This window comes from Clupea harengus, chromosome 12, assembly GCF_900700415.2.
Source record: "Clupea harengus chromosome 12, Ch_v2.0.2, whole genome shotgun sequence".
Taxonomy (NCBI): Eukaryota; Metazoa; Chordata; class Actinopteri; order Clupeiformes; family Clupeidae; genus Clupea; species Clupea harengus.
This window is the reverse complement of record NC_045163.1, coordinates 16,504,174-16,517,849: the sequence shown is the minus strand read 5'-3', so window position 1 is coordinate 16,517,849 and position 13,676 is coordinate 16,504,174. Positions and strand designations below refer to the sequence as shown.

General features: G+C 46.0%; 1 protein-coding gene across 4 annotated transcripts in view; it reads right to left on the bottom strand.

Annotated features, from left to right (window-relative positions):
* The window catches only part of LOC105902535 (rab GTPase-activating protein 1), a 98,226-nt gene that overhangs the window by 73,365 nt on the left and 11,185 nt on the right, over positions 1-13,676 (bottom strand). For 2 of the 4 annotated variants that reach the window (XM_031577210.2, XM_012830143.3), the window contains 9 exons: positions 13,255-13,284; positions 11,700-11,958; positions 10,615-10,822; positions 9,625-9,799; positions 4,799-4,956; positions 2,461-2,571; positions 1,969-2,035; positions 1,459-1,561; positions 661-830 (listed from right to left, as the gene is read on the bottom strand). In XM_031577210.2, coding sequence (XP_031433070.1) covers positions 661-830; positions 1,459-1,561; positions 1,969-2,035; positions 2,461-2,571; positions 4,799-4,956; positions 9,625-9,799; positions 10,615-10,822; positions 11,700-11,958; positions 13,255-13,284 — 1,281 coding nt within the window. The remainder of the gene's footprint in view (positions 1-660; positions 831-1,458; positions 1,562-1,968; positions 2,036-2,460; positions 2,572-4,798; positions 4,957-9,624; positions 9,800-10,614; positions 10,823-11,699; positions 11,959-13,254; positions 13,285-13,676) is intronic. The other 2 variants (XM_012830161.3, XM_012830152.3) reach the window with 1 other exon arrangement.

Here is a 13,676-nt window from a genome sequence, read left to right as displayed (position 1 = left end):
ATAAGAAGGCGTATCTGGAGCTTTAGGCAAAACACTGTTTCCCCAAGCCTTCATTAACGAGGTTCACTGTGTGCACCTGCGCTGTTGGCATGACCACTGTGATGAACTCATAGCGGTGATAATCTACCAGGCCTGCGAGGCATTTCCTTTTCCATTAACCTTTAGGGGAATGAAATAGAGCCGCACATGGATCATTCTGCGCAGATAATTAGAAAAACCTCCTCAGAAATAATGGAAGGCATCCACATTAAAGAGCTCAGGAAGCATGTTGCCCATTGTTTAGGTATTACACATTTCCTCAAGCCAGAAGGTTGTCGCTGGAGTTTTAGCAGAGGTCCTCAGTGTGTCTTCCCACACTGTGCCACATGGCTCCTGCAAAAAGGAACCATTTATTCATTACTAATTATATTACCCACGTTCATTTTCTAAAGGGCAACCACAGTAGCCTCTGTGTTGGTCATACCAACTCGTCTCGAGCCTGGCAGGTCACGACAGCGCTGAAACTTTATATGGCGGCATATGCGGCATTACTTGAAATCTGAGTCAAGATCAGTCTGAACCCTCCTGTGGTCCGTGGTCCGTGTCGGGTGTGGTGCGTGTCGGGTGTGGTGCGTGTCAGGTGTGGTCAGGTCGGGTGAGGTCAGGTGTGCTCCCCCTCACCTGTTTGAGCTTCAGGTAGTAGGTCTCTGTGTAGGAGCGCTTGCTGAAGGGCCAGAAGAGCCTCTCGCTGGGCGAACACACCCTGACCCGCGTCTCCAGCAGGAAGCGCACCGGCTCCTCCACCTCCGTGATCACCAGGTCCACCGCCGTCGTCATGTACATGAACTTATCTACAGAAGGAGGGTGATACACACACACACACACACACACACACACACACACACACACACACACACACACACACACACACACACACACACAGTGGTCATGTAACTTGTGTGCTGGAGGAGGACAGACACACACACACACACACTGCGGTCGTATATATAAACTTATCTGCAGGAGCCAGGAGACCCGTCATAAATATGTCTACAACATCAGCATATAAACATAACTGTATCTTTTACATAATCAGTATATACGTAAAGTTAAAGAATGTTCTGTTTGGCTTTGGGACGAAAAGGCAGCAAATTCTCACATAAACACATCAACAATTGATAATAATATGTGTAGCATTATACTTAACGATTGCCATTTTAAATATGCACTGAACCTCTTGATTTTCTACAATGACAGACCAAGTTGACCCTGACAGTACACTAGATCTTCTGAAGTGAGATGAACAGACTGAAAATGTGATATTTTTTTTTATAAAACAAATTTTGACAGTTTTTCACAATGGGATGAATGAAATGTGATGAAAGCTGATGGTTACTGGGTGGTGTTGTAGAAATAGGATGAATGAAATGTGATGAAAGCTGATGGTTACTGTGTGGTGTTGTAGAAATGTGTACACACCTTTGGGGGTCTCCTCATTGACAGCTTGAAAGTGAGGTGTGTTTGGGTTCCAACTACCTGTGATGATGTAAGACTTCCCATCTGAGCTCTTTCCCATTGACTCCTACAGGGGAGGAGAGAAGAGGAGGGGAGAGCAGAGGAGAGGAGAGGACAGGTAAGAGGAAGAGTATGAACAAGAACAAGAAAGGAGAAGAGAAGTGTGAGTAGAGAATGAAAGGAGAGGCAGGGGGGGAGGAGAGCAAGAGGAAAAAAGGCATGAAGAAGAGAAGAGTGGAGGAACGAGAGGAGAGGATGTGAAGGAAAGAAGGATGGAGTTAAGGAGAAGTGAGGGGAGAGAGTGATGAAAGAAAATAAGAAGAGATAAATGAGGGATAAAGAGAAGAGAGAATCCCACAAATACTACAAAGAAAACCAAGAACCATGCGAGTAAAACTAGATGCATGTGGCGGTCATGTAATGGCGGTCCCAATTCACCAAAACAGGAAATGCCAAATGCATCCAAACACCCACCAGTTCAAGCAGGTGCATGTCGCTGTTCTTCACATTCTTGCCTGGACTCAACAACAGACCAAAGCACCTGTAACACACAGAAAAACAAGCACGGAACAGGAAGTGAGCGCACACACACACACACACACACACACACACACAACCCAAGTCCAAGCAAAGTCACGACATTCCCAAACAATGATATCCAGCGTGGAGAATGAGCAGGCTGGCGCTCGAAAGCCTAGCCATCCATCACTTCCCCATGGGCCGGTGCGGGACACTTAAGCTCGGAAGCAGACGGACATTAACCAGCGTCCGTGTATCAATTATAACGGAATCATGGCACTGTTATAAGTAGCTGAAGGATGTTTGGGTCCAAAAATCACTCAATCATGGCTCACTGGAGATGGAAAACCGTACGGGGGGGTTGGTAGTGCATTTGGGGTTGACGTGGGGGGGGGGGGGAACGGACGGACGGACGGGGAACGGGACGGTATGGGATATGTTTTGTACCTCTCAATGGCCAGCTCTTTGTTAGAAGTCTGCTGGACGTAGATGACGATCTTCTTGTCCATGCCAGGGCGCAGCTTAAAGCTCTGCCTGTCCTTGTCTTTGGATACGGCACTGTGATGGAGAAAAGGAGAGAGTTACGTACTTATGCTTTACTGTACTGCACTTTTTCTGACCTATTTCTGTAACCAAAGCAAAGTTGTGAGACGTACAGCCTACAGTGTAAACTTGCTGTCTTGTGTGTGAACTGTCGGTGTGTGAACTGCGCACACCAGATTTACATGGGTGCATTAGCAGAAACATCTCCAAGAAAGCGGCCTCCCCCCACCCCAAAATACTTTTCAAGGTGAGTCTATTCCGGGACACTGTGTCAAAACACTCTCTTCGCACATGCTTCCTCAAGGTAAAGACACGGAGGTCCAAACACCTTTCAGATTGCAGGTGATTTACACACTAAAACTGTTTGCTTCCAAAGAGGCCACGGCCACTGGAGCTAGCGTCCAGATGGATGGAGGGGGGTGAATACTATGCGGGTTACTCATGTGGGTGCAGTACTCACAGTCATAAGGAGAGCGGAGGACAGGATAGAAGGAGTGGGCAGAAGAAGACAAATGGAGAGGAGAGGAGGGAAGGGGAGAGGAGGGGAGAGGACAAGAAGAGAAGAGAGGAAACAGGCAGACTGAAGTAGGAAGGAGGGAAGAGAAAGGGAGACAAGAGGATGGGCGAGAGAAAGGAGAAAAACAAGAGGAGGGGAGAGGTTGTGACAGCAGAAGAGAGGAGAGGAGAGGAGAGGAGAGAAGAGGAGAGGTGAAGGATACTGCTCACAACGGACAATGCACAATGAACTCTTGCATCTGTTGGGTAATCAGAGCCCCAAGGCATCTCAACACACTCTCCCATGTAACATGATTGCTGGATGACCACTTAGGTCACACTAGGGTAACAATGACGTTGGTCCAGTAGGGGGTCAAAGGTGAAAGGGTAAAGAGGAGTTCCACTTGTGTAGTGGCTGAAGGTCTGAGCTATGTAGAGGCCCAGAGGCTTCGGTTCTCTAACAGTGTAAATCCTCTGATCCTCATTGTCCCTCAGCCCCCACATACACACACCCCAACCCTGCACACACACACACACACACACACACACACACACACACACACACACACACACTCTCAGCATCCAGTCTCTTTAACAGTGACCCACATTCTCTCTTAAATGCCCACCTCAAAAAATTGCCTACGGAACCCCAGGCCAATTAAAGAGGGTCTCAGAGTGGGAGTCTAGTCTAAAAATAAGCCTCAGAGTCTGTTTGCAAAACAAGCCAGTGATTGGGCCCTTTGTGAAGTGGTGGCGGAGGGGGAAACGTCTCGTCTGAGAGTGGAGAGAGAAGAGCACTTTGGAAGCACTTACGGCCCCAGTGAGTCACGGTGACCCGAGTCACAGTCCGAGGGGAGTTTTGAGCTGGCACTGCTGTGGACGCCTTCAGCTGATGATGATAATGTGCTGATGACTGGGGTCATAGTCGAGGACCCACATGCTTATTTTTGAGTACATACCAGGGCTAACTTAATGCTATTTTTTGGCATGGACACACACTCAAGAACGCACCCAAACATAAAGAATTCTCCGGGTTTATTTAATCTCCCGCAGCTCTCTCCCTCTCTCACTCACTCACTCTATTGTTCTAATCTTACACACTGCACATACCAAACTTCCTCAAGAAGAGACAAATCTATGGACAATCTGTTCTGGAATTGCGCCCTGACTCATACTCAACTCCATCAAAAAGGTACACATTTATATGTTCACTCACTCACTCACTCACTCACTCACTCACTCACTCACTCACTCACTCACTCACTCACTCACTCACTCACTCACACACTCACACACTCACTCACACACTCACTCACACACTCACTCACACACTCACACACTCACACACTCACACACACACGAGTAATGGACTTGATGGTAAGTTGGTTGATGTGAATTAGACTTCTGTGAAACAGAAAAGACGAAGAAGGATGAGAGGAATGATAATTTAAAGGAAGCATGTGTCTACGCTGAAATGCAGAAAAAGAGAATGAGGGGGGGTTGAGGGGGGGAATGCCACTGCAGGCTATTTTTACCACTTCCTTGCGAGACACTTCCCAAACCTGAGCACAATAAAACACTCACTTTAGATCCCTAATTCACTTAGCAGCAATCTAGAGACGGGCTTAATTTGGGTTCCAAAAACAGAACTGTTGGTTGTTGACCTGAAGTACTCCAAACATGCTCTCAGTGCGAGGACTTCCTCTGTGTGTGTGTGTGTGTGTGTGTGCGTGTGTGAGCGTGCTACCTGAACGTTCCCTTCCCATCATCCTCCTTGATCTCCAGGCTGACGGTGAAGGTGAAGACGTCGCTGTCTGGAGTCAGGGGCGGGGCCTGTGCCGCCAGAGGGGCCTTATTGGCTGACCGCCGGAAGGCCGTGGCGAAGCTGTACAGAATCCGGCTGACCTGCGAGTCCGAACACAAACACACACGCAAAAATGACAAAAGATTAACTTTTGAAGATTGCATAAATATTAATTAAATCACAAACAGATCAAGGTCACAGAAATGCACTGGCCACGTGTGGGCGTAGGCAGTCACACACTAGCAGAAGAGGCAGTAAGGGTGAATAAAAGTGAGGGAATGAATGAGTGTGTGTGTGTGTGTGTGTGTGTGTGTGTGTGTGTGTGTGTGTGTAGGTCTGGCTATGATGCTGATGGGGACAGACAGGAGCTCTAGTGGGGGAGTCAGCAGTCAGGTCACACACACCCAAGTACTGTCACATATACACACATGCCCTCACACACACACACACCCTCACATTAGGAGTGAGCGATATACCGGTTTGATAGTAAAAACCGGTATTGTGCCACACCATGATATGGATTTTGCAATATCATGGATACCGCGATTTATTCATAATTCATAATTCATAAATTCGAATTTGGCATTCATGTTGTTTTGTTCCAAATTTCAACTGAGTGATACTACTACGTAGCTACATATTTTTTATTTTAATCTAACCTTTCTTGGTTCTTACGAAAAAAAGAATGTATGTTAATATGTTGACCTATTTTTATCAGCGGACGGCGCATGCATTTGTTACGCGCATGTAGTGCTAGCAACAAACAAGCGTGCAGGCAGCTGAAGTTAGTAGGCAGGCTACGTACTAATATATATATATATATTATATATAGCTATATATCTATATTATAAGTGCATAAGTGAACAATCGAGGATGAGCGAACACGCAGAAAGTGATGTTGCTCAAGAGCAGGATGATGACGAATTGGTTAACAAGAAATCTCAAAATCTCCGACCTCGACCAAATAAGAATAATAGACAGGTGTGTCGCCGTGTTGTTTTAGCCAAAGGTTTAAGCACCAGCAACCTGTTAAATCACCATTCAATTGGCAGCTTGCACATTGTCTACTGGTTGTTTATCATATTTCATATCATCATTCTTAACCCACATAGCTTGTGATGAACTCGTGTTAATATGTGTGAATATGAACTCTTTCATACGAAGTTGCACAGGCACCCTGAGGGTTTTCTACCTTTTCCCATTATAATTTTATGAGTTAAATCGAGGAGACTATAACATCAGCTAGATAACTAGCTATCATTTCATGCAAATGTAACTCTTCCATTTAAATCGTTTATGCTAAGGTTATTAACAGTTCCCTTAGCTAGCACAGCAATTCGACAACCATAACCAGGAAACACAACTTTAGCTGCAAAGTTTAATTTCTCAAAATCAGCTCACCATTAAAAAGTGTCTTGGGTTCAAAGTGATTACAACCACTTGTGTGATGTTAAATGGCTTCACATATATATAAACAATCCTAAGAGAAATAATGGGAAATCAACAGACCAAAGGCTCACTCTAATATCAATGTAATGTTAGCGAATATTGCTCATGCTAATATTTAGTCTCCGCTCTTCGTCCAAAGCCAAATCGATTTGTGAGGTTCCAACATTTTTCAAAAGCAATTTGGCTTTGAATGTGAGTATTCGATCGAGTTATCTTCTGTCCCGTCGTTTGAAGCAAACCTGTTAGCTCCGGCATTGGTCTCCCATTATTTAACATTTCACGTTTCGATTGAAAGTCCAGTTTCAGGCTCTCGCGCACACCCCCTTCATTGAGACACAGGTACTGTTTGCCTCCCCTCAGTGCTTTTTCACTGCTATGCGGGTTTATGTCAGATCAGCAAGACTAAATAGGTTCTACACATACGTGAAATACATTACCTATTCTATTAGAAAGGACTTATAATACAAGTGTCCACATATACTACAGTGGTGACAAACAACGAGAAAGCAAAAGGCTTGCGCTCAACCCAGTTAGTGAGGGATTGCACAATCTGAGATGAGGCGCTGCTCGTCGCTGCCTCACCTGGCATGTCTCCTCTCTGTTTGAACAGGACATGCGCAAATTCAGCGATTTTTGATTATAAAAATGCTTGAAATGATTGGAATCATACAGAAATTACATTTGTAGCACATATCAGTAGATACATATTTATTTTATCATTATTTGATTTTTACTTTTTATGATGACATATTTTGCCTTAACTAATGTCATTTAACTAAGAAGGGCTATTAAAATGTGATTCAGATTTTTTTCCCCCCATATATCGTGATATCATATCGATATCGTCTGGACAGTGGAAAATATCGTGATATGAATTTTAGCTCATATCGCCCACCCCTACCTCACATGCACGCACACAAACACACACACACCCATGCAGTGTCACATACATACATACACACACGCCCTTACACACATGCATGCATGTACACACACACACACACACACACACCCAAGCACTGTCACGTACATACACATGCCCTCACACACACACACACACACACACACACACACACACACACACACATATATACACATGCCATCACACACATGCACAGCTGTCAGCGCTGTCACTCCATACACTACACCCATCCTTACTGACAACCACGCTAGGGATGCACTTATATGGACACACACACATATAACTTCTTTATTTGGATTTGATAAATCCAAATTTGGCTTAGAGGACGTACTAAACACACAAACAAATTCACCAAGACCAAAAATCACACCATGAATACACACAGTTCAGCCTCAAACTGGAGGCAGACGTATTTACACAGCATCAGACATGCATGCACACACAACTACCATTAAACAGGCAGACACACAGACAACCACCCACACACACACACACACACACACACACACACACACACACACACACACACACACACACACACACACACACACACCCAGACACAGACAGACATACAGGTGGTCCATCAACAACACAAAGCAAAAGCATGTCAGGAAAATGATTCCCCGCGGGAGGTAGCTTTCAGCTCTTAGGGGTGTGTGTGCGTGAGGTGTGTGTGTGAGGGGGATCATGAGGAGGGGTGTGTGTAAGATGAGAGAGGTGGGGGATCAGAGAGGAAATCGGGTCACCACCACTGACAAGCTTACCGCTGAGGGCCAGCCAGAGAGCGTTGTGTGTGTGTGTGCGTGTGTGTGTGAATGCGCGTGTGCGCATGTTGTTGTATAATTATAGTTAGAGTTAAATAGTTCAATAAATGATCATATTAATAATATAATATTAAATAAATAACATATAAATTAAATAGTTATAGTATATCTGTGTGTGTGGGTCTGCTCGTGTGGGTGCATGAGTGTGCGTGTAAGTTTGAGGGAGATTAAGCTAAAAACAACATTGTTGTTACACATAACAATCTCAAGACACAAATAACACTGTAAGCTAAAAATACATTTGATAGAGGAGCCATTACCTCACGATGGTTAAAAAAAAGAGAAGACCACGAGTAAGTATGACTAGCACGCATCAGCTCTCAAAAGACTGAGTGTAAACAGCAAAGAGAACGCTGCCATGTGTATTTTACAACTTGTGTCCAAAACATTCAAATGACGTGAACTCCAACAGCAAATAATATGCCTCCAAGTTGAGTCCAAGAAACACACATACAAGGTCCGTTCTCCCTGGGATAGTAGTCTGGTAGCGCTCTAGATCATAATCTGGTCGCTTGATCCACAACACACTGCCAGGCCAATTGGATAGCTAAAGGGAGTGGGTTGATTGGAATCCATTCACTAAGTTTTGGCACCTAACACATCTGAACCCCTACAGAAGAGGTCCACACCCCAAGGAATGCTGGGTGAAATCCACAAAAACTTGTAGTTGCCTACACACTAGAGCTCCCCCTGCTGGTCAGATTTATCTTTGCACACGGCTGAAACGCTGGACCTTCAGGTTTCCCCTCTTCCTCGCTTCTTTGAGTCACGATAATTACAGGGAATTTCACGCTTCGGCAGCTCAATTACAGCGGGCACAGCAGCACTGTTGACAACAGCTGCTTGTTATTTGCCTCCCTTGCCCTCGGGGCAACACTAGGAGTCTACTTGGCACACACATAAAAGGGCTGTTTTTGGTTGCTGTTGAGGGGGCATGCTGATGCCCATTACAGGGCGCCTGTGCAATGTCGTCATTGGGAATTTCATTTGTTAGGACAGGCAGGCCTCGGGTTATTAGGTACAAATCAGCGCAGGGGATGTAAACAGGGTATCTACGCCTCGTTGGGGGTGAAAACTCGCAGGGGTAAAAAGCTTTGACGTTTGACGTGCGTGTCTAAGCTAAGTTTAAAGCCTAAGTGCAAACCCTAGCGAGATGCGCACAAACAAGTGACACAATGTAGTTTGAAAGAATGACTACACAAAAATACTAAAAAATCTTTTTCTTTTAAAAGATGCTCAGGCTTGCTGAGAAATACCCATCAAAACCTGTGCCTTTTATATTTTTTCGACTTACACCATCCTGACATTTCCAGGAAGATGGAACATAGAGCATCTGAGATGCAACTGAGACTTATCTGATTTCTCCCTGACTAATCTGAGAAAATAGGTTTGAGAGAAAGAACAGTCGTCAGCCTTGTTTGACTTGATAATCTTGATGTGATGGTATTTACTAATGGTGCAGGTCTGGTTCAAAGGGCTTGTAAAAAGGCACTCAGAACAGTTCCATGGGTGTTGACGCCATGAAATAGCACATTTAATTCAGTTCCAGTGGTGATTAAGACTTGGTCCCTTACCGCCTCTTGGATCTCGCAGCGGAAGACGTGGATGCGGAAGATTTCTGCGTTGTGGTGGCTTTCGGTGAAGGCGAAGCAGTCGCTCTCTGGCGTGCCGTCGTGGCCCCGCACACAGAACAGAATCTTGTAGATGGGGTAGTTGGCGATCTCTGTACTCGTCTGGGGGTCCAGCAACCTTACAGGAGCAGCACAGAACAGAACCAAGCCAGTCAGTATCAAAACAGAACTCTTTTATCAAACTGCTAAAGATGGACTTCAGCGGATTGTAGCCATTGTAACCAAAAACATCCACAAGAACCACGAGCTCAGCTGTTTGGATGTTTGGCTCAGAGAGCATGGCATCGATCGGGTCGCTGGTGCACATATGTGTGTGTGTACCTGACAGCGCCCTCAGAGACCCCAGGTACAGAGAGTGTGTTGTCGAGGGGCAGCTGGCACTGGCTCCTGAGGATGCTTATTATGTGCTGTGTGTGTGCCTACATGTATGTGTATGTGTATGTGTGTGCGTGCGTACATATATCCATGTCTGTGTGTGTGTGTGTGTGTGCCTACATGTATCCATGTCTGTGTGTGTATGTGTATTTATGCATCATACTATACATGTCTCTGTGTGTGTGTGTGTGTGTGTGTGTGTGTGTGTGCATACATGTATCATACTTTCCATGTCTGTGTGTGTGTGTGTGTGTGTGTGTGTGCATACATGTATCATACTTTCCATGTCTGTGTGTGTGTGTGTGTGTGTGTGTGTGTGTGTGTGTACCTGACAGTGCCCTCTGAGACCCCGGGGACAGACAGCGTGATGTTGAGGAGCAGCTGGCACTGGCTCCTGAGGATGCTCATCATATGCAGTGTGTGTGTGTGTGTGTGTGTGTATGTGTACATGTATCCATGTCTGTGTGTGTGTGTGCGTGCATGCGTACATGTATTCATGCCTGTGTGTGTGTGTGTGTGTGTGTGTGTGTGTGTGTGTGTGTGTGTGTGTGTGTGTACCTGACAGTGCCCTCAGAGACTCCAGGCACAGAGAGTGTGACATCAAGGGGCAGCTGGCACTGGCTCCTGAGGATTGCCATCATGCGCAGTGCCTCCACCTCACTGCGGGGGGCGTTCACCGACGCACAGCCCAGGTACGTCAGCTTATTGAACACCACGCTGTCCTCGTCCGGCACCGGGGTGCCAGGGCTCGCCTCCGACGACTCGTCTGGGACGGACACACACACACACACACACACACACATACACAAACAGACACACACACGGAGTACATGAGCTTACCAAACTGATCTCATCCCAGACACACAGAACATGCCATGTTAGTCTTGTGGTGTGTGATGAGGACTGTGATGAGGACTGTGATGAGGATGCAATGAGAAGGCTGCCACATAGACTGCATAGAATAAGGACTGCATGTTGTTAATGCCTTGACTAGTGCTGTCAAAATTAAATGCTAATTCATTTGAAATATTTAACACGCTTAAAAAAAAAAATTACGTAATTAACGCAGCTGCCTGGGATTTGTTATCATTTCTCTTAATGCATTATGGAATGATTTAAATATCTGGGGGCATCTAACATACACCTGACATGGAGCTTAGTTGAATTCTAGTTTATTGAGCACTACAACTAAGAAACTAACCCAACGGGCTGCACACCATAACTCTAACTACCGACTGGCTGACCTAGGCACTTGTTCTCTGCTTCTCCGCACGTCTTCATCTCACTCCCTGTTTCAAAATAAAAGTCCCTTCACACTTCACATGCTACACATATAACAAATATACTTTTCAAGCCAACAGGAGAGAATCTGTGTTTGAAGTAGAAAAATAGTATTTCAATTGAAATATACTTCCCTTGAGGTGATTCGACATAAATTCCGCGATTTTACTTTTAAACATCCATTATTACAAGCCTCAGTCTTACGAAGGACAAAAAAAAAAAAAACATTAAATCACTGCGAATTGTGCGATTCATTTGTTATTTTTGAATTGTTTGACAGCACTACTAGTTTGCAATTATTGAAGTACCATATTCGTGAGACATTTTTGTAACAGCCTGAGGGTGTGTTCATGTGCGCTCACCCCTGTATGACTGCTCGTTCAGCTGGCTCTCTTGAGACGACTGGACTGGCAGCACCATCTCTAGTTTGGGCAGGGCACTGGGTGCAGCGCTGCTGAGGGGGGCAGGGCTCTGCTGGGGAGGCGGGGCCGCTGTGGTGGGGTACCCATGATCCCCTGCAGCCATGTCGCCACCCCCTCCCGCCAGGTCGGCAACCGATGGGTCCATCAGAACATCCTCCAGCTCCTTCTGTAACTGCTGCTCGCTACCGTTACCCACGATCTGCAAACACGCACGCACACGCACGCACACGCACGCACACGCACGCACACGCACGCACACACACACACACACACAGACGAGAAGCAGACACACACACACGCACACGCGCACACACACACACACACACGAGAAGCAGACACACACACGCACACACAAACAAACAAACAAACATGCATGTCCATACACATACATGTTTACATACACATTCGAACACATGCGATAAACACCACCAACACAAACATGTGGCCAGTACACACACACAAACACACAGAGACACACACACACAGTCATAGTGTCAAAAAGCAAGCAAGTCTTGAGAGGCAAAATCAAATGACATCAAAGCACAGATTTGCACTACGACACCAAGACCACCACAGAAGAAGAGCACAGACCTACTCTTGGCCACAGGCCACCCTGATCATCTCCACGATCACAACTTAATCATTAGGGCCCAGGAAGCTGATTGGAGGCCCTCAGGATCTCAGCTGGCTATCAAACAGGTTATTGGTTGATTACGCTGCTGAATCACAGTGGCTTGAGGAGGGTTGCTGATGGCGGTTCTGAAACCGGATCACTTCCTTACCCGGACCACCAGAGGGGGTGTACTTACCAGCTCCAGGACAGGCAGTGTGAATAGTGTCATGACTATACAGTGAGTATTGTGCTGCTTTGGCGTGTTTCTGGGGGGATGTTCTGAGGAAATCTTACCATTTCAAAATCAATAGGGGGCTTACATAAAGCAAATAGAAAAGCTGGGGAAGAAACACAAGACAGGCAAGCATGTGTGTGTGTGTGTGTGTGAGCTGGGGGGAGGGGGGGGGGGGGCAGTTGGAACAGTGCTCTGTGAGTGAGTGAGTGAGTGAGTGTATGTGTGAGTGTGTATTGCTTGTGTGAGTTACCTTTGTGTGGCCAAAGAGGCCGCCAAAGGCTTCAAATGGGACAGAGCGCACACGAGAAGCTAGTCTACACAACATTTATTGGCATGTATAAGGTGTGTGGCGGTACAGGGAGGTGGCAGTCTACGTTTGCAGCTAGACAGATCAGAAGCACAGCATTGTAGCTGTCCTACTAGCGCCCACTGGCTGCTGGGGGGACTAACCACTGCTGCACAGGAGGCCAAAAACAGCAATCACTAAACATGACTGAACAAATCAGAGCAGAGACTGTCTTCGGAAAGAGACACGAAGGGCACAAATAGTGTCACCACAGAGCCACGACACAGAATGAGTGTGTGTGAGAGAAAGAGAGTGAGAGTGGACGAGAGAGAGAGAGATAGAGAGAGAGAGAAAGACTAACCTTCAAGCGCACCCCTTCCTCAGAAATCACCTGCGTGACAAACAACACATTTAGAACCTTCGCTACAGACCCATTCTACCTCTGACAGGATGGGTGGGGGGGAGGGGGGGATATGTTGTGTGTGTGTGTGTGTGTGTGTGTGTGTGTGTGTGTGTGTTTGTGTATGCGTGTGTTTGAGTTGTGGGGAGGTTAAGGGGGACATTAACACTGTGTTACCCAGCTAATGAAAGTTACACAGAGAGAAATGCAGCCATGTGTGAACAGTAAGCATTGAGACTTTGAGAATGGGTTAGGTTAAGTTACATTTCCTAGAGGACACAGTGAGAGTTTTTTTCAGTCAGGAAAGAAAGAGTGATACAAGGGAACAAGGTCTAACAAAGGAAATCTCAGTCTAAACTCTACAGACTCCTGAACAGAGGAGT